We start from the raw sequence: 26652 nt of genomic DNA, 5'->3' as shown, positions 1-26652 counted from the left end.
ACACTAGGGGCATTGGCACAGTTGTAATCATGTTAAGTCATGCATCGCTTGACATACACATGGTGGCCTGCTTGTGCGTCTGGCATGTTGTCATTGATGTGCAGCATTGGTCTTATGTATGGCATTTATGTGTCATGTTCAGGTTGGGATGTTCAGGACAACAGTGTTTAGCTCTGAGTGCATTGTCCACTCACCCCCCAATCCCACCCAGGTGGAGTATGCATCCGCCCAATCCCACCCAGGTGGAGTATGCACCCCCCCAATCCCACCCAGGTGGAGTATGCATCCCCCCACCTCACAACCCCAATGCACTGCCATGGCCCAGTCAGGCAATTTACAAAGCAGCCAGACACGTCGTCCAGCATGTCGCTCCATGTAGCGTGGTATCGTGGAGTTACGCAGCACCATGGCATCATGTGTAGATCCGGGATATCGGGCGCAACAAAGTGTGATGATCTTGCTGGAGTCACATACCATCTGCACATTGATGGAGTGGTATTGCTTGCAATTGCGGTACACCGCCTCATTGGCATGAGGGGCCACCAATTCTACATAGGTGCAGTCGAGGGCACTGACGCAATTGGGCATGCCTGCCAGTGCATGGAAGCCTACTTTGCTGTCAGCGAGCTCCTGACCAGTCCATGGTAGGGCAATGTGGATGCTTGCATGCTTCAGGAGGGCATCAAGCACTTGGGTCAGCATGCGAGACAAGAGTGGTTGTGATATGCCATGCAGCTGCTCCACTGTGTGCTGGTAGGTGCCTGTGGCCAGGAAGTGGAGCACAGACACCACCTTTAGTAGAGGGACGATGGCAGTGCGGATTTCTATCAGGCTGACAATATCGTTGTGTATCATGTCCACTATGGTGGTGATGGTGTCCCGGTCCAACCGGTACAAGGTGTGGATCTGCTCAGGGGTTAGATTGAATGGACTGGGTCTCATGCGAGGGATTGATGGCTGCCTACGTGGTACCACTGGCTGCAATGATGGAACTTGCTGGGCCTGTCTCACCCTCCTTTTCCTCCTGCGTATCCTCTGTGCTGCCTGTTGTTGTTGTTGCTGTTGTTGTAGCAGTACTGGCATGTCCTCCAGCCCCATGATTGCAACAGCTAGTGGGATCATTTTGGTGTAGGAAGGGGTGTGGTGTGTGGGTGTGCTCCTTTTGTACTGGGACAGGCTCCAATGAATCCACCTGTGGTGATTATGTGCACCTGTGGCAGTTGCCTACACTGCAGGTTGCTATTTATGGGTGGTCCGCGATGCCTGTATTACCGTTGTTGTGCAGGCCCTAATTACCGCCTTCGGGATGCCGGTAAGTGCATGCCCGTGTAACTTGTGATGTCCTCCTGTTAGCAGCATCCCGGTATTTCCGCCGCGAAGGGGCGCCTTTACGTGCGCATACCGGTAAGAAAGGCCTCGGTATGGGCGGTGGCGTATTGGCTGGTTGTCGGCTCGTAATGGCCCGGACCCGTTAACAATGCTGTTAATGCCATTCCGCCTTCCTATTTTCATTACCTCCATACTAATAATGAGGCCCAATGTATTTGGCAGTATTTCCACCGCATTGTGGCATAAATATGGCCAAACTCATAAAGAGACCCAATAGCTTTCCCCCATTGTCATTACTGTTCCTGTTTAGCCGGTGATTCTGGGTGGGAGGGGAGGACGGATAGACATCCTCTCCCATTCTGGGAGGTTCTACAGGGGCCCTTGTTATGGCTTTGCAGCATGGCATATAGATTTACTGCATATGGTTATTACTGTGCATGGAAACCGGGGACCTCTGCCGAATTACGAGAATAACACAAAAAAGTGATATTAGAAGAGCAAACAGCAAAGAGTTCATGCAGTACAATTACAGCTTTCAGTAAAAACTGTTACAGCATGTGGGCAATAGGCGCTGGCAGCCTTTTTAGTAGCAGGAAACACAATCCAACCTGGATCTCAGAAGCTTCTCACCAGCCATCAAGGCAACAGGAGATTGGAAGCCAGAGAAACTCAACATTTCCGAGCAGGAGGTTCAAGTCCTTGAAGAGGATGTTGGTTAAGATACCCTCTAAATGTGGGTCACTTGATGGTTGAAACAGCTCCCCAGGAGCACTATGCTGTTTACGCATTTGGGAACGGTGGAAAAAAGATTTGAATGACCTAAACGCATGGGTCAGCCAGCTGATGGCAGAACAGGTAGGAGGTCTCTATTGCAGGTAGACCTGTCCATGCGCATGTGGGAGGAGAGGACAGCCTCTGCCCGAGATTCTGTGACCGTGAGGGTTTTGGAAGACAGGACGAGGGAGCTGGACAGCTAGCATTTAGAGGTGAATTACAAAACCGTTTCCAAAGATAATAATAGTACATATCTTTACAACAGTACAAAGACAAACAAGCGTATCCTCAAATCAAATGTAAATGTGCCGTACATATATGGTGCAAGGGCTCCACCAAAAGTAGTCCATCACTGACCATTTATAGTGTCACAAGCAATATGCATAGCTTGCACATAAAGCTCTCTAGAAACCTCATGCAGTCCTGGCTTCCCGTTGCATTTTGGAAGTTATAGTCCCATGTTAAAAATGGAAAAGGCCAAACTACAAGTTACAAAATGCAAACGAAAAACCTGGACATTACCCAGCCATTACCTACTCCCACATGGCTTTGGAAAACTAGGGTCTTCCTAATGGAATGGAATAATGTAGAATCTGTGCTGGCCCCCCATGTCTTAGGCTAGAGAAAGGGATTGGAGATACCAAGGGGTCGGGGACCAGGACCCATTCCTTTAAAAGGGCCCTGTAGGAGGTATATGAAGGATCCCTCAATGTCCCCAGTCATCCCGGACAATATTTATTCATATTTCTGTCTTTACTTTCCCTTTGCAACACTTCAGTACTTCCCAATTTCATTTCAGAAACTACATATACAATAATGCACCCTTTGGCAGTTGTCATTACCTGGCTAAGCAGAAGCCTTAAAACTACAAACCCCACAAAGTCCATAGAGATCAGTGCTGCTTTCACTTTACCAGCTCCAGAGAGTAATGAGGCAGATTACCTTCAGGTGTGGTGCTCCAGGGGCTGCTAACGAGCCTGCTTCTGCACAGGGTGGGTCAGCGTTTAAGCAGTTGTTTGCAGGAGTACAGGCTTTTACATTGTGGTCACTGCTCTGTGCTTTGAACCTTGGATTTCTGATCTGTCCTGTTTCTGCTGTTTCCAGAACCTGCTCCAGTTCTGGTGACCTTGCTCCTTGCCCTGCAGCCCTGTTCTCGTTGCCCTGCAGCTTTGCTTCCCTGCCTGCAGTCCTGTGCCCTGTGTCTACAGTATTGTTTCCCTTCTCTGCAGCCCTGTACACTCTGCCTGCAGTTTCCCTCCTCCTTTGTCTGCAGTCCTTTCTTCCCTGCCTGCAGCCCCTTGCTCTAAGCCCGTAGTCTGTGTTAACTAGCGTTAGCTTCCTATATTTCGGTCCCATATTTTCTTGTTAAGTGTCCGCAGTCCTGCCCTTGTTATTCCAGTGCAGAGTTACAGCTCCTTGTATTCCCGTTTCAGTCTGAGTTTTATTGTTGCTGGTCTATAGTTCAGTCTGTCCTTCCTTGATTCTGGTCCTTTGTTTCCAGTCTGCAGTTCCAGTCTCCTGTAGTCTTGCACTTAGATTCTTGTTTTCTTGCGTATGCTCTTAATTGCTATTCTCTGTCCATTACCTTGCTTACTTTGACTTCCTGTTCTTTACCTCAATATTTATTTTTCATTTTTATTTTCTTGGGCATTTGTAAGGTGCTTATACATCAAGTAACTTGTGGTTCACAGCATCCACAGTGCAAAGGGAAGGGAACAAGGGAAACAGCGAACACAATGGAAAATACAAAATACAAGAAAAGGCGGTCCTACTAGGCCTTGTAAACATTTGGATCGTGCAAGTGCAGAGAGAGAAAGGGACAGGGGAAGGGGGTAAGTGCTAGAGGATCCACAGAGGGGTGAAGTGCCAGGGGGCAGTAGCAAGGCAACAAGTAAGTGCAAGAGCCATTTACAAGGACAACAGGTAAGTGCAAGGCAGTGACCACATGATGGATGATACAATAATGCAGGCCTTTGAGGAAGCGCAGGCCAAGTGGTGCCAGAAGGCAATTGCAGGGGGAGGGTGGATGCTGCAGTCGATTGGACAGAAGGCCAGGACCCAAATGGACATATAAGGGCCCAGGCCATCAATAACAGCTAGTGTGGGGTTTAGCAAGGGAGGGGGAAAGGGAAGGAAGAGGAGAAAAGGACAGTCTTGAGCTGTTTGCAGAACTTGAGGAAATCTGGCTCAAGATGGAGAGAGAGGGGGAGACTGTTCCAGAGGAGGGAGCCAGCTGAGGAAAGGTAACAGCCTCCCGCTCTCTGCTTAGAGAAGCACTTGACAAGCAGAGAGTTGGAGCCAGATGATCAAAGGGTTCTGGAAGGAGAGTATTTGGTGACAGCAAGTTGCAGATGGCATGGTCCCTGGCCCCAGACATCCTTATGCATGATGCAGAGGGATTTAAATTTGATCCTTGCAGCAACTGGAAGCCAGTGGAGAGATTTTAGGTCTGGCTAGATACAGTCCCTGGCAAATGATAAGTTTTGCAGCCCTATTCTGTATTAGCTGGAGGGAGCAGATAGAAGAGGAGGGTAGATTAAGAAAGAGGCTGTTGCAGTAGTCCAGCCTGGGGAGTACCAAAGCTCTGGATGAGGAAGGGGAGGATGCCCCTGATGAGGTAGAGTTGGAAATGTGCCTTCTTGGCAATGTCTAAGATGCAAGGAATGAAAGAGAGAGAGGAGTCGAAGATAACACCCACGTTTCTGGTCTCAGGGGAAGGAGAGGGGGGAAAGCCATGCAGAGAGGCCAAAGTTAGGGGAGAAAAGTGGGAACAGGAGTCCTGATAGGAAGAATCTCAGTCTTGCTGGCATTGAGACAGAGGTCATTAGAGGTACACCATGACTACATAGCGGACAGACAATCAGGAATGTCAGAGGAGGTCAGAAGAGATACAGAAGGGAGCCTGAAGAAGAGTTGAATGTTGTTTGCAGAGCACTGGAAGTGAAGTACAGTGGAAAAGTGGAGATAAGCTGAGCAAGAGGAGCAAGATAGATGTTAAAGAGCCAGGGCGAAATGGTAGAGCCCCGGGGAACGCCACAGAGGGAGATAGAGGTGTGTCAGGAAAAGAACCCAGGATAACCTGGGAAGGATGGTCAGTGAGGAAGGAGGTTGGCCAGTCTAGTGCCTGCTCCGAGATACCAAGGGTATCATGGAGCCATTTTATAATGATGTAGTGGTTAACTATGTCAAAAGCAGAGTAGAGATCGAATAGAATGAGAACAGCAGGTGAGTTGGAGGCAAGTGATGCAAGCAGTTCTTCACAGGTGTTCTTTGTTTCCATGCCTCTGGATGCTCGGAATCCAGACTGATGGTCATGCAGGCAAATAACAAGCTTGGCATGCTGGATCAGATGGGGGAAGACCAACTTCTCCAGATGTTTTCCAAGGAAGGGAGTGAGAGAGATGGGGCTGTAGTTAGCCGGACATGAGGGGTCGGCAGAAGGCTTTTTTGGGAGGGGGTGCACAAGAGAGTGCTTGAGGGAAGAGGAGAAAGACCCAGTGGCAAGAGAGTGATTGCAGAAGTCTGCAAGTGCAGTGGCAAGGGAGCCAATATTGTCAATAATAGTTCTGGAAGAACAGGGGAAGACCTCTTTGGACAAGACCTTCATAGAGCGGACAACTCTAATGACCTCATCCTGTGTTATAGGGGAGAAGAAGGGAAGCGTGGATGTGGGAGGAGGAGGGGCCAAGGACGGCAAGGAGGAGGGGGAACAGAGAGGGAAGGGGAGGATGAGAGAAAACTCATGATGACCTTGGGAAGGAAGGGGCGAGGTGGAGACTGAAGATGGATTGGCTAGTTCCTTGCAGATTTTAAAGAGTTCAGACGTGTTGTTAGAAGCTCCAGAGATGCAGACCTGGATGTGAGCCCTTGTGTAGTGAATGGAGAGACGATATTGCCTTTAGAGAAGGTGACAGGCCAATTTATCAGAGGATGAGCTTGAGTTTTGCGACTTCCGTTCAGCATCTCTGTACTTGCATTTCAGGGCTGCTGGATCAGATTCATTGATATTGACATTGATATTGATATTTTATTTCTATCACGCTCATACACAAGTGTTTCAGAGCGTGACAAGGCAAGGGAAGAGGAACAGGGGAGAATAAAACAACAATCGTATTAGGCCCAGTGACATTGAGAACACGCAAGTGCATGGGAGAGGGGGAGGGGGAAAAGTGCACAGAAGGGGGGAGAAAAGGAAAGTGCAGAGCAAGGAGAAACAGATAAATAATAATAAATTAATAAATAATAAAAGCAAAACCAATGGTAATGCAGCCAGCAAGTGGCAAGTGCTGGGTTTAAGGCAGTAGACTGGGAAGGTCTGATAAGTGCAGCAAGAATAAAAGGGGGCGGAACTGTATGGGTACAGACCCCTGTGCAAGGGGTGGCCTGGAGGCAGTGCGGGAGGGTGGCAGGGTGAGCAGGTACCTGGGCCCGGAGGACGGAGGGTGGCCAAGTGCACGGTGCCGAGGGAGAACAGAATCCGCAGGGTAGAGGGGGGGCGAAGGCAGAAGCAAAGAGGAAGGTCTTGAGGTGCTTCCGGAACCAGAGATGGCTCTCCTCAAGTTTTAGAGTGGCAGGAGCAAAGAGGAAGGTCTTGAGTCGTACCATGTGTTATGCTTGGAGGCAGGTTTTGGGCGGATTCTCATGACAGGGGCAAGAATATTGAGAGTGTGAGTGATAGCGGGAGCTAGATTGTTTCGAGCAGAGTTAGTAGTTAAGTCAGAAGTTGGAGGGGGAGGAGGATGAAGGTGGAAACAAAACCAGCAACTGAAAATTGCTTCATCGTCTGCAAACGAGGCTGGCAGAGCTGGGTGAGGTTTGGTCAGAGGGCTGAGAGGTCCCAGGTGGCACAAAAGGAGAATGTGGTCAGACCAGGATAGCGGGGTGCAGAGCGGGGTAGAGAGCAAGAGATCTGAGTGGATGAAGGCATTGAGAGTGTGTCCAGCTCAGTGGGTTGGGCCGGAAGGGAGAATAGAAAGGGAGAGAGAGGTGCAGAGGCCACGGAAGAGAGTGGAGGCTGTGCTGTTTCTGTCAATGTTTTTGTCCTCACTTGTGCTTTTGCAATTCCTTTGTTCAGAGTTTGGCTGCTGGGTTTCCCAGCAGGCAATCTATGTCACTTTCCTTGGTTGCATCTCTGTCTTGTCAATTGTGTCATATATGTGAACAGTGTGCTGGTTCCTGTTTCAGGGGGCAGTCACTGTCCTGTTGCTGCTGGACCTGTACAGGCTTCAGTATTCAGTATTGTTTCATTTTTTGTGCCTTGGGGTTCAGACACAGACGCCCACTCCTGTTTCTCCTTTTCATGAGCATGCAGAGTGGGTCCTGTAATAACAACCAGCTCAGAAGGCTAGAGTTACCCCTGGCCCTTTGGAAACTCTTTACCCCATTCTGCGTACACCCCAAGTGGGAATCTAATGTGTTTGTCTTGATTGTATTCCCTGCCCCTTTCTGTTCACTGCCTTTGTTGCCCGTTTGCAGTTATTGCCTTTCCTTCCTTGTCTGCAGTACTCCTTACACTCCTGTTTCTTGTGCACATTTTTCCGCTGGGCTTTCGGGGCCCATCCCTGACCTTGACAAGAGTCTGGCCCTGCCTGGACCCAAGATGGTGCATCGATGGACCTATCTGGCACTCTACATGTGAGGAAGGCAAAGGGCAATGACCCCTGCCATGCGAGATCACGCAAGACTATGAGTCTGCCTGACAGCAGAATGAACAAAAGAACAAAATGTGGCCCAGAAAAGAATGTTGGTTAGCAGATCAAAGAGTATGCACGAATGAAAAAAGAAAGGGACCTTGCACAAAGTCTACATCGTGCGAGGTAGGCAAAACAGGAATAACGGAGGCAGGTGCGCCTCTTAATACCAGGGGTAGGGCCCTCTTCATTTTATTCCTTTTTCAGTGGTGTTTGTTCAAAAGATATGCTTGGTGACTGTAAACACACTTCAGTCTGTAAAGACTGGGAAGAGGAAGAGAAGGAAATGGGTGCGGGTATATGATAGGTGTTTTGGGTAATGTCTGGCTCTCTTATGTGCCATTCCCATGTATACCCATATCTGGCATTGGTGAATTGTCGCATATAGCCTATGGGGCCTCTGCCCCTTCCAGCAAAGTCGAATCTGTGTGTTTTGCAACTGCTGCTATTTAAAAATTAGGCTTTTTCCCTCTTTTCTCAGAAAGTCAAATCTGGGAGTCTTTGCAATTGCTGCTGTGTTTAAAAGTTCGTTTTTTCCCCTCTTTTCTAGAAAAGTCGATTCAGTATGTTTTGCAACCGCTGCTGCGTTTAAAAATTAGGCCTGTTCCCTCTTTTATAGGAAAGTCGAATCGGGGTGTCTGCAATTTCTGCTGTGTCTAAAAGTTAGGCTTTTGGCCTCTTTTCTAGAAAAGTCGAATCTGCGTGTTTTGCAACTGCTGCTGCGTTTAAAAATTAGGCCTGTTCCCTCTTTTATAGGAAATTTGAATCTAGGTGTCTGCAATTTCTGCTTTGCTAAAAGTTAGGCGTTTCCCCTCTTTTCTAGGAAAGTCGAATCAGTGTGTTTTGCAACTGCTGCTGCGTTAAAAAAAAAAGTAATTAGGCTTTTTCCCTCTTTTCTAGTAAAGTCGAATCTGTGTGTTTTGCAATTGCTGCTGTGTTCAAAGTTAGGCTTTTCCCTCTAGCTAGGCTCTTCCCTCTGTCCAGATAACTTGCTTCTAGGTGTCGTGCTTCTGCTGTATGATGTAACCTAGGCCTTTATCCCTTCCTGGATGCTTGACTCTTGACTGTTGTATTGCTGTGTGGTTGTAGCTGGTATCGTACTCTGTAGTTTCCTCCCTCTCTCCCACCTTCCTTCTGTCCGCACTTGCCATCACTGGTGCTCTCAATCTCCCCTACCTTCTCTAATTGCTACTCTATCACCTATCATATCCCACTGTCGAAGTCTGGAAGGAAAACGTTCAAGAAGGATCTCCTGGTCTCACACCCGGCCTGCCCATCGCTCACACCTATGTCAACACTTCTTCCAGGCACACTTTTGCTGACATCCTCTTTTTCATTTCTTCTCTGAACCTTTGGATTCCCCTCATGGTCTCTGTACTCTCCCCTTTCTCTTCCTCTCCCATTAATGGTGGCACCCGTTGGGAGGTACTCTTGGCATCCTTCCTGTCCTCTAGGGTCATCATTAATGTCTACCTAAATGGCACTGTCATTGTCCATGGGTCTCAGCCCAACCTCCTCCTTTTTGATAGGCATCTTACGTCTCTCATCAACCTCGTCCCCTCTCCTGCAACTTGATAGGCATCTAACGTCTCTCATCAACCTCGTTCCCTCTCCTGCAACTCCTCCTTCTGTGACTCCTCTGCCCCCCTGCCACCGCTGACGGGTGTACCACACTCCTGTACCCCTCCTTAGAAGGCCTTCAAAAGTGGCAACCTGCTCGACTTAGCTACCCTCAACTCTTGCTCTGCCGTCAAACACACCTCTGACATCAGCGACCTCCTTGAAGACCTTGACGTAGATGTCCATGCTCTCACCGAGACGTTGTTCACTGCCAGCTCTGTCATGAGTTTTGACACTCTCCTCTCTGACGTTTACAAGATCCTCTCTAAGCCCAGGCTTAAGCGGCCTGTGAGCACAGTGGCTCTGATCTTCCCTGAGTGGGTCCCTGCTACTATCATACCCACTAAGGCCTACTCCTCTTTCAAATGCTTTCCCTACAACCTTGGTGTATCTCCTAGCCTCTCCCTGACCCTGGGTACCATCTACAGGCCCCATGGCCAAGTATCCCACTTCCTCTCTGAATGGGCTGACCTTACCTCTTCTCTCCTGGCCTCCTCCTCCAAGCTTCACCTCCTTGGAGACTTTAATATTCACCTCGACTCCACTGATGCAGCCTCTATAATCTTCTGCAACCTCTGTGACTCTGTTTCCCTCTCAATTCTTCCCTCCAGTCCAACCCACTCAGCCGGACACACCTTGGATGCCCTCATCTCTTCAGTCATCTCCATCTCCAACCCTCTCACCACTCATTTCTCCTGGTCTGAACACGCTCTCCTGTCCTCTCACCTGGACCTCCTGGGTCCCCCGGCTAAGCCACCGCACGCACTGCCAGCCTCCTTCTCCATCATTCGACTTATGATGCGAGTGTCAGTTGCAGCTTTTGCCACAACCTTCACTCCCCCTCCTACTCCTGCCACTGACTCTCACTCTGACACAGCCCTTACTAAACTTCCACTCTCCATCTCCAACACTCTGGATATCCTTGCCCCTGTCATGAGGATCCGCATAAAACCTACCTCCAAGTGCAACTCCTGGTATGACTCTGACCTGGCCACTCTGAAACGCAAGTGCAGAGCAGCTGAGTAGAGGTGGCAGGCCTCTAGCATATCCTCTGACAAATTGTCCTGCTGCCTGCTCCAAAGGCAATACACACTCTCCATCGGCCCGAAGAAGAGGTCCTATATCCAACCCTGCATCTCTGTGACCACTAACAACATGGCTAACTTTTCAAAACCTGCAAGGAATTCTGCCTTCCATGACCCTCTGTGCTTTTCTGGCCTTTCACTTCCTTTCTAAAACTCAGGACATCTTGCCCTCACTCTCCTCTACCCCATACCTCTCTCCCTCACCCCCTATCAGGCCTCCCTTGGCCCCCTCTCATCTCCCCTCCGATTCTCTTTCTTCTCATCCATAATACCTGATGAGGTTTCTAGACAAGTCTGCTCTATGAGTCTCATCCAAACAGGTGCTCCCCTGCTCCTCCAGAATGTAGGAAGGCCCCCTAGATGCACATACCAGAAAAAATACAACCCGTTTGAGAAAAAGGCTCAATACACTTTTTGCAAGGATAACACGTTTTTATTTCCACAAAAATAGGTGCGCCAACAAAGAAGGTTGCTGCTGCGGAACGTTCTGCCAAAATCTGCACGAGCAGAACTTTATGAGGGTACACATTGTTATCAGTGATGTCATTACATACAGTAAAAACCTGCATGGCATGACTCTATAGATGCTCCTTAGGGGATGCCAGGCCATTGGTCCCAGCCCGTCCGTCCATCTTCCTTCATGTCTGCGATGTTTCATCCGTCATCAGGGCGAAGCTGAGTTATTGGCACATATTTTTCAAACTAAACAATACATCTTTATCTATGTAACAAAGCACCTGGTATGAACAGACAGGGGACCATGGGGCAAGCTGAGGTCACACGAACTCACACACTTCACTCGTTCCCAGGCAGGTTGGCACCTCTCCAAGGTCTCCCACCCTCGTTTTTGGCTATAATTGCATCCTTTCCTACACCTCGCAGCACAAATCACGTGACTTAGAAGCAAAGGCAGGAACGCCCTGCTTTCTGATCTTTTTGTTCGATCAGGGGTGCAACAGGTTTATGGTCAGTGGTCTGGTATTATCTGGTCATTGGAATTCAGGGTCATAGGGCCATGGCATTGGGGTGCTATAATTTAGGATTAGGACTGGTGGGGGTTGGAGGCCTGTGCCCTCCTTTTCATAAGATTGCGCCGTTCATAGACACTCAGTACTCCTCCCGTGGCCTTGCAGGGCATATTCTTCCCAGGAAGTTTGGCAAAATTTTAGGACAATAGAGGGCTTATGGGACTGTGTAGCTCTGGCCTTTCTCATCGGTGTGTGGGATACAACCTATTCCCTTGCTCATGCTCGTGGCCTATGCTTGGTGTGCTGACTATCTCACTATGTTTAAGCTTTGTGCCACAACCTGGCTGCTAATATCTTAGATGGCTACTATTATCGTATATGAGTTGTGCCTACAAGCATACAATAATATAATCGTACATAAATCTTATGGGCGCCCCACTCTCCTGGTATCTTATAGTGCCTATGGTGGTCCTTGCCTTATCCTAAAGTGCCTAGGTGTGCAGGAAGAGTGTGTCCCCTTCCCAACATGAACTATCAAGGACAACATTGTATCCCTTGCTCCAGCCGATTCCTGCAATCACTCCTTTGCCACTGGATCCTTCCCCTCTCCCCTCAGGCACTCCCTTGTGCACCCTTTCCTCAAAAAGCCTTCTGCTGACCCTTCCTGTCTGGGTAACTACCACCCTATCTCCATTATCCCCATCCTGGGCAAACTCTTGGGGAAGCTGGCCATCTCCCAGCTTATCCACCACACTGAATCTGTTGGTTGTCTCCACAACCATCAGTCTGGCTTCAGAGCTGCCAGAGGCAGGGAAACTGCTCTTCTGAACACCCGTGAAGACTTGCTCTCTAATCTCGATTCCGGCTTACCTACAATTCTCATTCTTCTTGACCTTTCCTCTGCCTTTGATAGGTCAATCATGCCACCCTGATAAATGGTTTCCGTGATACCCTTGGCATCACAGACCTGGCTCTGGACTCGTTGACCTCCTTCCTCTTGGACCCTGCCTCCCAGGTTCAACTGGGCCCTTTTCTCTCCACCATCTCACTCTCCACCTGCAGTGTCCCTCAGGGCTCTATCATTTTGCCTTGGCTAGACAACATCTACCTGGCCCCTCTAACCCGCGTGTTCTCTACCCTTCTCTCCTTACTTCCAGTGTTATGCGGATGAAAGACAGCTCCCCATCAAGCTTCCCTCCTCTGACTCCCTTATTCCTGATTGCCTGTCTGCTATTCATGTATGGTGCACTGCAAACGATCTCTGCCTTAATGCCAGTAAGACAGAGATCCTTCGCATTGGTACCCCTGCTCCCTCTTTCCCTCCCACACTCTGGCCACCCTCCATGGGCCCCCTACCCTCACCCTCCTGTGAGGCAAAAAACCTTGGTGTCATCTTCGACTCCTCTCTCTCCTTCTCTCAACACATCACGGACCTTGCCAAAAAGGCCCTCTTTCACCTACAACTCCTTAGAGGCATTTTCCCTTTCCACACCCTCCCTCAGAAACTCAATGGGCCTCATTACACGGAAGGCGGTAAGGGTTAACGGTCACCGGTAATGCTACCGGTGACCATCAACCCTTACCGCCTTACTACGAGGTCCCTTTGCAGGACCCGACCTTACCGGCTGGTGTAGACCAGCCGTTAAAGTAGGGATCCGCAAAGGGACCTTGGTGCTAATTACGGTACCGCAAATTGAGGTACCGTAATTAGCGCCTTCCCCATTCCCATTGAGCCCTATGGGGGCTCAAATGGGAATGGGGAATCGCCCTGGTGAATGGGGAATTACCGATCCCTCCGACCTCGGAATGGACCGGTAAATACTCCATTCCCCAGGCCGGAGTTTGGACGAGTTCGGAGGCAGCCATGCCGCAAATAGCGGCGTGGTTACCTCCGAAATCGGAATGAGGCCCATTGTGTATAGGCACATGATAAATACCCAATAAATAAATAATAATAAAAATAAAATGTGTCTTTAGCAATGTGTGTGTAATATCTGGTGGTGTGCTGCGTATTCATTTAGCATATTCATGTTCTACCACTATTATACAACTCTACACTTTCAGAGTGTCTGTCACATAGCAGAGATATGATAAGCTGCACATTTTACATATTTGTAAAGTTGATGCTAAATTGGAAAAATATGATTTGCACCCAGGGAAGACAAATTATCCTATCAGAAGCATGTTTTCCCCAGGCGCAATCCTCAAATCAAAGGTCTGCTTTGCGCTCCACACTATCAGGTTTGGGCTACTTTGGCCTTCTTTCAGCCTCGTTTTATTTTTTGGGCTTTGTTTTGTTCCCCCGCCCATCAGGCTTCACCGGCACCGCACCTGCATGGAGAGCATGGAACCTGGCAGAACACTGGTGAGGCCACCGTAATCAGTCTGCTCCCCACCACCCCCTCCCTCTCTCCCCACTTCCGTTTGTGACCAGAGCATTTTGCTCCAGTCACTATATTCATATAGCACCGTACATATTTCTTTTTCTCAGGAGTTGAGCTTGCGCATTACATGCAGAGCTCATCTCCTGACCAAAATTAATTAAGTAACCCTGGGGTGCGAATGTCTTTCACGCCCCGGCAGGGGGTGCGGACATGGCTTTAAATGGCCCCAGCCCAAGCTGAAGCCCTCACCATGCTCGGCCCTACCTTAGCTCACGCTGGCGAGCTGGCAGCCATTATAGGCCATGTCTGCCCCCGCTGTGGCGTGAAAGCCATTTGCACTTTGGCGTGCAAATTGTTTCTTTTTTAATATCATGTGTATTCAATCTGCAGTGTCAGAAATAAGCCTTACTTAAGCAACATTACATTAAGCAAAATGACATTTGCGCCTTGATGCTTTTGGTGATTAGTTGCGCTATACAAGTGTAATGATAATGATAGGTCTTAAGTTTCACTCATATCCAGTGGAAGGGCTGTGCCTGTACTCATTGTGATGAATCCTGTGGAGTCATCACTGATCCCCACCCTCAGATCTCCTCCCTTGTGGCCAGGGGTCGACAGCTGCTACCTGATCCTGACCCTAGGGGTGATATTATGAGGGAGGATCACATTGGAGGAGATGACTGTCGGGGAGATGTGGTGACCCCATCGGGTGGGACGCAGTATTGTTCCCTTCCAAATAAATAAGACCCTATAATTCCTAAATTCCTAATGGCCTGTTGTCACTATACAAATCCCTCCAGTTGCAAAACTTTAAAACCCCCTCCTTACACAACACACACATAACAACTCCTGTCTCTGATGTGTTTGTGCTAACCAACAATCTCAAATAAAATCAACTTAGAAGTCCTATAAATCCTATGGACTCCAGCTCCCATTAGACCATGCCGTTCTTCATTTTGAGCATTTGGCCCGACAGTTTCATTGGAAGGATGAACTAAAAACCTGTTACGTAGCTACCTTACTCAGAGGAGAAATTCAGAATTCCAATCTCTTATTAAACACTGTAGGAACAACCCCTTTTGATGAAATCAAAGAAGGGCTGTTGAAAAATTTAGGCCAACAGTTAATTTGTATACACAGAAACTCTGAAGTATCAAGTTAAACCTGGATGAAACACCAGTAGAGCTATCAGCTACAATACAGAACACCTTGGGCCTCATTCCGAGTATGGAGGTAATCATGGCGCTATTTGCGCGATGACTACCTCCAATACCGGTACCGAGTCCGCCCTGGTTCAATGGGGACTTACCGGTCTATTCCGACCTTTGCGGGACCAGTAAATCCTCATTGAAAAAGCCATTCCCCATTCCCATTTGAGCCCCCATAGGGCTCAATGGGAAGGGGGAAGGCGCTAATAACGCTACAGCAAATTGCGGTACCGTTATTAGCTCTAAAGTCCCTTAATGGGTCCCGTCCATAACGCCTGGTAAAACCAGGCGTTAATGAAGGGACCCGCTAAGGGAACTCAGAATAGGGCGCAAAGGGATTACCGGCACCGGTGTCCTTACCGGTGCCCGGTTTCCCTTTGCGCCCAACTAGTAATAAGGCCCTTGTCTCTATGAATGGAAAAATAATCCTTACCAGAGGTGGTGGAGAGCTTAACCATAGAACAATTTATAAATTCAGTACCACCCTACTTACAAAAAGCTATTCTGCAATTGAACAAACCTAGTCTGACTTTAGTTATTGAAGCAGCTCAGAATTTTGCAGAAGCCAATCGTCATGTATGAAATCTTCATGAAGTTGAAGAACTCAAAAGGGACCCAACAGGGTTAGTTTGTTTCCCCCCTTCAGTAAACAAAGATAAAACTCAAGACAGTTCACACAATCTCCTAGCAAAAGAATAATTTAGGGGGAAAGAAGTCCCACTATAGTTTAAGAAAAGAATGAGTTAAGAACTGGAGAAGGACTGATCCCAAAGCCTACCTCATTGGTATGTTTTTCCTGTGGTCAGCATGTACATCTAGCCTGACATTGCCCTTCTAACAAAAGGGAAGAGCCAATGGAAATTGGCTATATGATGGGGCAGGATTTGGAGGATTAGTTAGACGCGGAGAAAGTAGAAATTACTCGTAATTTATTCCCTGCTAAAAAATACTTTTAAGACTCATAATTCTACAGTAATTAACAGGGTCCCAGTCAGAGGCTTAATTGATTCCGGGAGTAAACAAAAAGGACATAAAATCCAAATTAATATCCACCAGAGATTCGAGAAAAGGAACCCAATTAAAGTTACCTGTGTACAAAGGGATGAAGACATTTACCAAAGAACCACAGTTAGTATTAGGGTTCAAAAGGAGGCCACTAAGATAAATGCTGCTGTCAATCCAGGGTTACCCAAAGAAACAATTATTGGCACAGATTTCCGCAATTTTGAAAGGCTTCTAAGGAATGCTAGTAAAACATCCCTTCCATATTCTCCAATTAATTGGAAAAGGAAGGCTAATCATCAACAGACCCTGTTTGGGATTGGGAAACCCAAACTGAGAAACCTCTTCCTTATGGGGGAGGCTATTGGCTCTCATCAAACCAATAACCCTACAGCGGGAGGCCAGCTCTTTAGGGGAAGGGTATGTGATGAATCCTGTGAAGTCAACACTGATCCCCAGCCTGAAATCTCCTCCCATGTGGCCAGTGGATGCCAGCCGTTACCTGATCCTGACCCTGGGGGTGGTATTACGAGGCTGGGTCACATGGGAGGAGATGGCTGTCGGGAAGATATGGTGACCCCATCAGGAGAGAGACAAATAAAGAAGACCCTAAAATTCCTAAATTCCTGAGGGCCTGTTGTCACTATATAAATCCTTCCAGTTGCAAAACCCTAAAACCCCTTCCTGCAAGACATTCTAGACAGAATAGCATTGACACCTCATATGTACATAACACACACATAACACCTCCTGTCTCTGATGTTTTTGTGCTAACCAAAAACCCAAACAAAACCACCTTAGAAGTCCTATAAATCATATGGACTCCAACTCCCATAAAACCTCAAGTACTGAGATGGGGAAGAGGAAAAAAGAGTTGATATTGATCAAAAGAAGCACTAAACTGAATATGCAGGCTAGTTGTGATGAGACCTAACTGCGCGGGCCATTTAAAAATGGAGTCTGCAACCGCCAGAGAGAGAGGCCGAACAGAAGAAGAAGGAAGCAGAATCACAGAAGAAGGCAGAAGCACAGGAACGGGCCGTGCTGTTGAGAGCACGTGTTCCCAAAGTGCAACTTGCAGGCAGTGCTTACTGGAGTGGCGTGAGGACAAAGAAGACACTTCAGGCACAGTGAGAGGACCACTGGAGAGCCGGCAGCAACAGCCAAGCTACCGGCAGCACAGTCGAGTCCAGAAGCAGCAGGCATACCGGCGGACAAGCGCAGAGTCAGCAGAAGAGCAGAGAGAAGATCTGCAGAGCGGAGAACGCCATCCTGAGTTGAAAGCTTCACCGCAGCAACGTTCCACAAGTCAGAGGCACTACCAGACACCAGGGATTCTTCCCAGAGATGTTGTGGACCCCAGGGCATTCTGACAGGCATGTGAGCCATTAAGAACTTAGTTTGATAAAGGCCAAGTAGAAAACAAAGACAGAATTGGCCAAATCCTCCGGTATGAGATGTCAATATAGATAAGGTTGGAGCAAATATTGCCACAAGGCAATGAATGCTAATGAAGGAGTTAAAAGACAGAACTTGAACAAATCTCCATATATGAGATATCGATATGGGGAAAGTTGGAGCAAGTGTTACCAAAAGCAGATGAATAATATTGAATAAGTTAAAAGGTCGAACTTGAACAAGTCTCCATATATGAGATGTCAATGTGGGGAAAGTTGGAACAAGAAATACCTTAAGCCAAAAAAGTATATACAGTGAAGGAATACAACTGTGTTATACTGAAATACAGTGGGAACATTAAAAGGAAACCCTGGTGAAGGAAGCACATCAGGCAGTAAGCATTTGGGGAGCCGATACCTGGCAGGAAAGTATACTTCCTGCAGACCTCAGAAAGGGATTCCTGGCAGGGGAGTATACCAGGTAATCCATTTAAAATGCGCAGAGGATACAGGCTTTGTGGGAAGATACCTGACAGAAGTCTATAGCAGGGGATCTGATAAAGCTACTAAGGGCTTCCTAGCAGGGGAGTTTACCAGGAGGTTCTCTGTAAGAGGTTCTTATTTTGAAGGAGACACTTTCACCTTCCTTAAGGAGCTCCTTTCACCCTCCTTAAGGAACTATTGTTTGAAAAAGACACTGTTGCCATCCTTAGGAAGTGATTTGCTTGAAAGAGACATGTTTGCTATCCTCAGGGAGTGGCTGCTTAAAAAAGACACTTTTGCCATCCTTGAGAAATGGCTGCTTGAAAGAAACACTTTTGTCAGCCTTGATAAGTGGTTGTTTAAAAGAGACACTTTTTGCCATCTTTGAGGAGCCATTATTTGAAAGAGAAACTTGCCATCCTTCCTGAGACATCCATGGTTACGAGTTGGGCCTTAGCCCTTAAAAGTGGCGGTAACGCTACTACAGCCGCATTTAAGGGCTGGCCCAATCAGGAGTTGGGCGGAATGTTTGGAGTTTTACCCCCAGATTTTTGCTGGAGGTAAATACTCCACTTTCTGCCCATTTTCCGGCACTATTAGCGCAGCGCTAATTGTGCCAACGCTAATAGCACCCCCAACCCCATTGGGTCCAAATGACCCAATTGGGAATGGGAACCCACTGCTGCACCACTACTCATGATCTGGCGCTAACAGCACCAGACTGAGTAGCAGTAATGCTATTTGCGTTGGCGGTATCTCAGCGGTATTACCGCCAGGATACTGCCAATGCTCTGATAGATCCCACAGACTGATTTTTAGTTTTAGTTTCCTAGGTAGGGAAACTCTCTTTAGGGCAGTGACAGATAGGCCTTTATATAACCCTTTTATATTAATAAAGATGTCTGATGTTGAAAACACTACCACTTTGTGTCCACCTCTCATTTCTGACCCCTCACATTATGCATCCTTGAATTCCACATTATGCTTATAATATAGAAGGAAACGGTCCATGTTCACATATTACTAGGGACTAAAAACATACACCTGTAAAAAGGTGTGTTTGGAATAAACTGTAATTTATAAATACCATGTGAATGTGTTACAAGGAAATTGTGCATGTTGGTATTTTAATTGTTTCTAATTCTGCAGATATCTGGACTTGAGAAAAACACAATCTTCCGCATCGAAAGTAGAAATGGCAGTACTTCCAAACCATTATTTTCTGCTCGTGCAAAGGTATGTTCCATTTACGAAAGAGCACAACATTGTAGTACAAGACTGTCAATTATTGAATGATAACATATACAACAATAATGGTTATTTTTATCAGGGTGCCTCCACCCGTCTCCTGGAGCTTCTACACCTGCTGGAAATACACACATCCTTCCCAAAATGGCCAATGCGTTTGCCACTGCTCAATCCAACATGGCCACAGTGTGCGTTGCCCATGTTCTCTATATGTTGTATGATGCTCCTGCTCCCACATGATACGAAAGAAAAGCGATTGGTTGGATCCATTCCCCGGCATGTCACAATGCCCTGTCCTTCCAAGCAGACGCTTCAGCTTCTAAGTAGTTCCCCTGCTCTTGCTTCCTTCCTCCTGTTGCTGCAGACTTCCTGCCCCCTTTGTCCTCCTTTTCTGGTTCCTTGTCCGGTTCCTTTTGTCGTTCTTTCCTGGTCATCGCCTCCTTATTTCATCCTTCTGGGATCCACGATGCTCTTCGCCCTGCTCATGGTAATCATCAAACTCTGCACTCCAGCCTGCTCCAGTTAATCATTTGGCCTTATATTCCAGCCTGCTCCTGGTTCTTTTGGATATTCTCTTGGATTTTGTTTGCTCTCCCTACAAGGGTATTGTTTTGGAGGTTTTTCCCAGCCACCCAGTTTCCTCCACCTATCTCCTAGCCATCTAAATAATCACCACACCTGTAGTATTCCCATCCCACTATAGCCGAGGTGGCTTCTAGGACAGACAGGCCTTACCTCCATCAATCTCCTCTGAACAGGAGGTAAGACTGTTGGTGACAGATTGCGATAGCCAACATTCCCAGACCAATATGCCCCAGTTCCAAGAACTAGTTGCTGCAGTCTAAGGTCTAACCGCCGAAGGTCAAGCACCTAAAGTGCAGAACGCTGTCCTACAACAAGCCGTTGCCCAAAGGGGCCATGTTCTCTATGATCCAGCACCTCCTCTATTAGGCATAGGAGTCTTTGATGGGAACCCAAAAGGCCTCAGACAATTCCTGGATCCCTGTTCTATCCAGTTCGTCTTTCGCCCCAGGTGCCTTTCCTACCAACAAGGTTGGCTATCTGATTACCAATATGTCTAAAAGCACTCTAACATGGGCCACTCCCTTAGTCAATACCAGAAGCCCTTTATTGGATAACTATGGCGACTTTATCACAGCTCTGAAGGGGATGTTTGGGTATCCGGATTTGAGCTACAACGCCCAAGAAGCCCTCTTGGAGTGCTCCCAAGGGTCCCAAAACTTCCTAGCCTACATTACCATGTTTAAGCTCTTTGCCACTGAGGCCACTTGGCCAGAGGAAGTCCAGTATTCGCTATTATCAGATAGGGATCTCCAAGGAGTATAATATGATATGATAGGGCATTTATAACGTGCCTATGCACAAGTGTTTCAAGGCGCGACAAGGCAAGGGAGGAGGAACGGGGGAAAACAGACAACGATCCTACTAGTCCAGGTGTCATTCAGATCGTGCAAGTGCATGGCAAAGGGGAAGGGGGAGACTGCAGGGGGGGAAGGGCAGAGGACAGGGCAATACATGGGATAAAAGAATAAATAACAATAGTAGAAGTGAGGCCAGCAGGTGGCAAGGGTAAGTGCAGACAACATGTGTCAAGTGCTGGAAGTGGGACTGAAGGGATACAGAAACAGTCCCCAAGGTGCCAGGAAGGCAGTGCAGGTGTGCGACTGGCTGGGGAGGGGATCTGGGCCCGAGATCAGAGGGTGGCCAGGCAACCAGTGCAGGTTAGGTTTCAGCCAGGAAGTCAGCAGAGGAGAGGAGGAGAAAAAGTGGAAGCAAAGAGAAAGGTTTTGAGGTGCTTCCGGAACCGAAGATGATTAATCTCAAGTTTCAGGGAGGCAGGGAGGCTGTTCCAGAGGGAGGCCCCAACCGAAGGAAGAGATCTACCACCAACTCGTTGCTTGGAGAAGTGACTGACCCTGAGGGAGTTGGAAGCGGATAAGCGAAGAGCTTGAGAAGGAAGATATTTAGGAAGAGAGAGTTGAAGGTATTGCGGCCCCAGACCCCAGAAGGCCTTGTGGACAATGCAGAGGGTTTTGAACTTAATCCTTGCAGCCACAGGGAGCCAGTGCAGAGATTTCAGTCCTGGAGAGACATGATCCCTGGGCTTGAGGCCAAGGACAAGTCTCGCAGTCCTGTTCTGGATGAGTTGCGGAGGGCGGAAAGTAGAAGCAGGCAGATTTAAAAATAGTCTAAAAAAATTTAAAAAATATAGTTTAACCAATAGTCCAGCCTAGAGGGAACCAGAGGTCTGGAGACAGTGAACTTCTGGGGGAAGGAGAGGAAGGGAAGGATACCTCTGAGGAGGTGCAGCTGGTAGTGTGACTTCTTAGAGATGTCGGAGATGTGAGGAGAGAAGGAGAGTGTGGAGTCGAAGATGACCCCAAGGTTTTTAGCCTCACAGGTGGGAGCAGGAAGAGGGCCAAGAGAGGCCGGCCAGAGAGTGACAGGAAAGGAGAGAGTGGGAGTGCCAATGAGGAGAATCTCTGTCTTACTGGCATTAAGGCAGAGAACATTGGCGGCACACCACTCCTGGATGGCGGACAGGCAGTTATAGATGAGAGAGGGAGAAGGCAGAAGGTAGCCGGAATATGAGCTGAGTGTCATCCGCATAGCACTGGAAGTTAGGGCAGAGCGCAGCAATGCGGTGGGCAAGAAGTGCCAGGTATTGGTTGAAAAGCCAAGGAGAGAGGTTTGACCCCTGGGGAACACCACAGGAAGAGATAGAGATAGAGGAGAGGAAGGACCCAAGTTGAACCTGGCATTAGCCAGAGTATGGTGACCACCTTCGCTACAAGATTTACTTGCTCCAGTTTTATAATTTAAGTACAGGTTAAACGTGTGGTGTACTGAATGAAAGAGACTTAGACCAAGGCCGCCCATTTTTGCTCCATCTCCTGGCGAAACCAAAGACCACCCGGATCCTTAACCTATGCAAGTTGGAAGAGCCTGTGGCTCATTGACCAATGCGGAATGCCAACACCAGAATGGCCTTTTGTGCAGAGTGCTTCCCAAGAGCATCTAGTTTGCAATTGTCTGATTGCGCTCCCATGAAGACCGGGAAATGCCAGTTTATCTTCCCTTGGACCAGAAGAGAACTGGCTTTTAGTTCTCATAGTAGAGCTGTCTCCCACTACTGGGTCCAACAAGCGGACGATGCCTGCCCTTATTAATTACAGTGTTGCAGGGATTTTTCTGGACCAGGAATGGGTAGGGGACCATCGCCTTTCCATGATTCACAAGGCAGCTGCTACGCCCCTGCAAGGAGTGGATCGACGTCCCTTATTGTCTGGACCAGTAACTCATCATTCGGAGGCCTTGATCACGATGGTGGCAACCCACAAGGAGTCACTCTCTTTTTACCTAATTACTACAGTTCATTGTCCACATATTCGGTTTATCCTGGCTTAAATACCACAACCCTTTTTACAAACTGGGTGGCTGAAACGCTTTTTTTGGGTTCTGTAAGGTGCATGTCCAGATGTACTTTATGTCATGACACTTTTCCCACTCCCTGGAATATCCTTGTCGTTGCAGTTGCCAGCACTGTATGTACTATCTCTATGGTCCCACCCAAATACAGACACTTTGCGAAGATTTTCGAAGACAATTCGACCAGGCTCAACAGGGTTAGGATTGTTCATTCATCTGATTCCTGGGCCTGGGGCAATGGTTCCCTTTTACCGTATGTATGCCTTGTCTGAACATGAAAATGAAAATGAAGCTCTCAAGGCATAATTGGCTGAAAACATCCAGGAGGGCCTTATTATGGAGTCCAAATCTCCAGGGGTGCATCTTAATTCTTCATTCCTAAAAGAGATACCCAGGAGTTACGCCGATGTCTGGAATTCAGGCGTCTGAATTAAATAACTATCAAGGGCAAGTACCCACTCCCACTTAGTTGGGACATCTTTATCACTGTACCAGGGGCTGTTGTTTTCACTAAACTAGACCTAAGGGGGGCCTAAGCATCTGATAAGAGTTTGTCAAGGCAACAAATGAAAGACAGCATTTAGAACACTGTATGGCCATTATGGATATCCCATCATGCCCTTTGGCTTGGCTAATGCGCCTGTGGTGTTCCAGCATTTCATGGACATCTATTTGCTAATCTCTTAGGTCACACCACCATAGTTTACTGGGACGACATATTGGTGTATTCGAAGGATCCCTCGCAACACACTCACCATGTCACCAATGTTTTGCAAAGACTACAGGATAATCACCTCCTGGTCAAACCAGAAAAGCATGAATTCAGTGTCTTATCTGTACTATATTTGGGTTACCGGTTATCATGCGAAGGCATCTCTATGGATTCCAGAAAGGTCGAGGCAGTTCTTGGGTGGCTTACTCTTACCAATCTGAAAGAACTCCAGTGATTCATCGGCTTAGCCAACTTTTATAGGAAGTTCATTTCAAACTTTTCTTGTCTCATTTTACCCCTGACCGATCTGCCTAAACCTGCCAATTAGTTCTTGTTGAGTCCAAAGGCCCATAAAGCCTTTAACTATTTACTTCAGCTCCTGTTTTTTGTCAACCAGATCCAGCCAAGCCTTAGATTGTCGAAGCTTTTGCCTCAGAATCCTCGGTCAGTGCAGTCTTGAAACAAATACAAGAAGATGGATTGGAACATCCTCTTGCCCATTATTCCAGAACGCTGAACGAGTCGGAGCGCCATTGTTCAGTTATCGAGAAGGAACCTTTACAGATAAATTGCACTTGTAAAGAGTGGCATTAGTTCTTGCTTGGAGGCAGACATGCTGTGGAGCTACATTTAGAACACAGGAATCTGCAGATCCTGCAACAAGATGAATGCCAGAATAGTAGACAGTCCTGATGAGCTTATTTTTTCACACAATATGATTTACTGATTTTGTATATTCCAGGAACTGCAAACACCATCACTGATGCCGTCTTCTGACGTGACACAATGCCATCTCTGGTCTCTTAACCAGACAGGATACTTGAAGGAAAAAGATTTGTTATGCAGATCTCCAGTCTTGCTCACCCTCTTTGTTTCCCAGGCATGCTTTATGCCTTTTCAATGGCCTACAGTTCCACCAACATTGTCTCTACGTACCTACCTTCCAACTATAACAACTGGCCTTACAGCTCATCCATGACACACCGTCAGCAGGCCAAAAAGGTATTCTTGGTACTTGCAAACTTCTCCAGCACTATTTTTAGTGGCTGTCATGGCGTTCCAATGTCCATTGGTATGTCTCTTCTTGTTCCGTCTGTGCCCAACACAAAGTACCTCATTGTCTGCTGGTGGGTAAGATGGGTCCGCCTACCCTACCTTTGGATCCTTGGTTCCAGTTGTCCACCAACTTCATGATCACCCTCTGCCTCCGTCGGGTGGACATACCACCATCATGGTGACTAAGAACATGTACACCAAACTTGTGCATTTTTTGTCCTCCCCTCGGATTCCCATTATCGAAGCTATGGCTCTTTCCTTCCTCAAGGACATCTATACATTGCATGGTCTTCCTGAAGGGATCATTTCTGGTTGTAGCTCTTAATACACCTCCTGTTTTTTAGTTTGTATTTGGCAAACTACTTGGTGTCCAACGATTGTTGTCTTCTGGGTATCACCACCAGACTAACGGTTCTGTGGAGCGTCTTAATCAAAATATCAAGCAGTATCTCGGCTGCTTCTCTTTGGCTACCCAAGATAACTGGTACAATCTCCTTCCCTTGGCAGAATTTGCCTATAATAACAGATTCCACTCGCCTATACAGAATAGCCCCTTCTGATGTACCTATAGCTACCATCCTCTGTTATTTCCTGTTGTCAATTCTCCTACGACTGAAGTTCCTGCGGTGGACCGAGACATCCAGGACATTGTGACGGGTACCAGATTCCTCTCCACTTCTTGGAATACGCTAGACTAGCTACCAAGGCTGTAGCAGACCTACAGAGATAGCAAGAACCCCTGTACCAGGTAGGGGTATGGATATCTGCTAAATACCTACCTAGGCATCTGACTCCCACCCTGATGGCACCTACATATTTTGGTCCATTTTTAGTTACCAAGAAAATCAATCCTGTGGCATTTTGATTCAAACTACCACCCTCCTGGAGTAGGATCCATCCTGTCTTTTACAATTTGCTTCTAAAACCCTTTGTTCCAAGTTCCTTCCCTATTCAACAGAGAACTTCCTGACCTCCTGTCATTTCTGGTGATCAGCCAGAATACAAAGTGTGAGCCGTATGTGATTCCTGCATTCATCGGGACAAACTCCAGTATCTTATCAACTAGCGTGGATACCAGCCTACGAACAGGTCCTGGGAACCTGCCGCCTACCTTAATGCTTCCCATTTCCCTGTGGATGTTCCATCTTCGTTACCCTTGGAAACCCAGGCCATCGACATAAGAAGCGGGCATACTATCAGAGTGCCTCCAACGCCACCGTGTACATCACCCACGTTCACCATATGTCGTTGGCACGCCTTCTCCTGCACCAATCTGGAAGAAAAGGGGGATTTGATCCATTCCCTGTTGCTTCGCAATGCTGTGTCTTTGCGAGCGGATGCTTTACCTTGTGAGTAGTTCCCCTACTCTGGCATTCTTCCTCCTGTTGCTGCAGACATCTTGTCCCCTTTCTCCTCCATTCTTTGTTTCTTTATCCCATTCCTAGTGTCGTTCTTTCCTTGTCATCGCCTCCCTATTCCATTCTTCTAGGATCCACGCTGCTCTCCGCCCTGCTCCAGATCATCAATGGACTCTGCACTCCAGCCTGCTCTAGGTCATCATTTGAGTCTGCATTCCAGCCTGCTGCTGGTCCTTTTGGATATTCTATTAGATTGTGTTTGCCCTCTCTACAAGTGTATTGTTGTGGAGGTTTTTTCCAGCCACCCATTTTCCTCCACTTATCTCCTAGCCAACTTGGAAAGTCAACTCGCCTGGAGTATTCCCATCCCACTCTAGCCGAGGTGGACAGGCCTTACCTCCATCAATCTCCTCAGAATAACCCGTTGGTGAGAATTTTAGGTTTTGACAATGTGCCTTGCTTAGGAAGACAAGTTTAGCATTCTTAATATGACAGTATATACTGGAAGTAATCAAATGATATTAATATTGTACAATTTTAAAAAAGTCTACAATGTTAGCAAAATTAAATAATGTTCATATTTTTTTCTTTTTTATTACGAGATTTAATCGCATTTGCGATTATTACAAAGAACAAAAAGTCTTTCAAATATCTAGTTAAATTAAGCAGGAGCTCGCGAGCTAGTTTGTTGAAAAAGTTGTTAGGGAGACTAAGTATTAGTAGACAAAGATATTGGATTTGTTGTGTCGATCGTGGAAAAGATCTGTTCAAGGGTTTTGGCCACAGCTATGGCCCAAGACGAACCCCCAGCCCGATTAGACGAGACCACCAATGTTCTTCTTCCTGTATGTAAGAGGTCGCCAAATGGTGCACCAAATATGGAGTTGT

At 47.4% G+C, this 26652-nt stretch overlaps 1 protein-coding gene across 6 annotated transcripts in view; it reads left to right on the top strand.

The window, feature by feature from the left end:
• The window catches only part of LOC138527632 (uncharacterized), a 370769-nt gene that overhangs the window by 268016 nt on the left and 76101 nt on the right, over positions 1-26652 (top strand). For all 6 annotated transcript variants that reach the window (XM_069638969.1, XM_069638970.1, XM_069638966.1 and 3 more), the window contains one exon: positions 19090-19176. In XM_069638969.1, the coding sequence (XP_069495070.1) occupies positions 19090-19176 (87 nt within the window). The remainder of the gene's footprint in view (positions 1-19089; positions 19177-26652) is intronic.

Source organism: Ambystoma mexicanum, chromosome 14 (assembly GCF_040938575.1).
Source record: "Ambystoma mexicanum isolate Mex_15411 chromosome 14, UKY_AmexF1_1, whole genome shotgun sequence".
Lineage (NCBI taxonomy): Eukaryota > Metazoa > Chordata > Amphibia > Caudata > Ambystomatidae > Ambystoma > Ambystoma mexicanum.
Note: the sequence above shows the minus strand (reverse complement) of the source record. Positions and strands in the feature narration are given on the sequence as shown.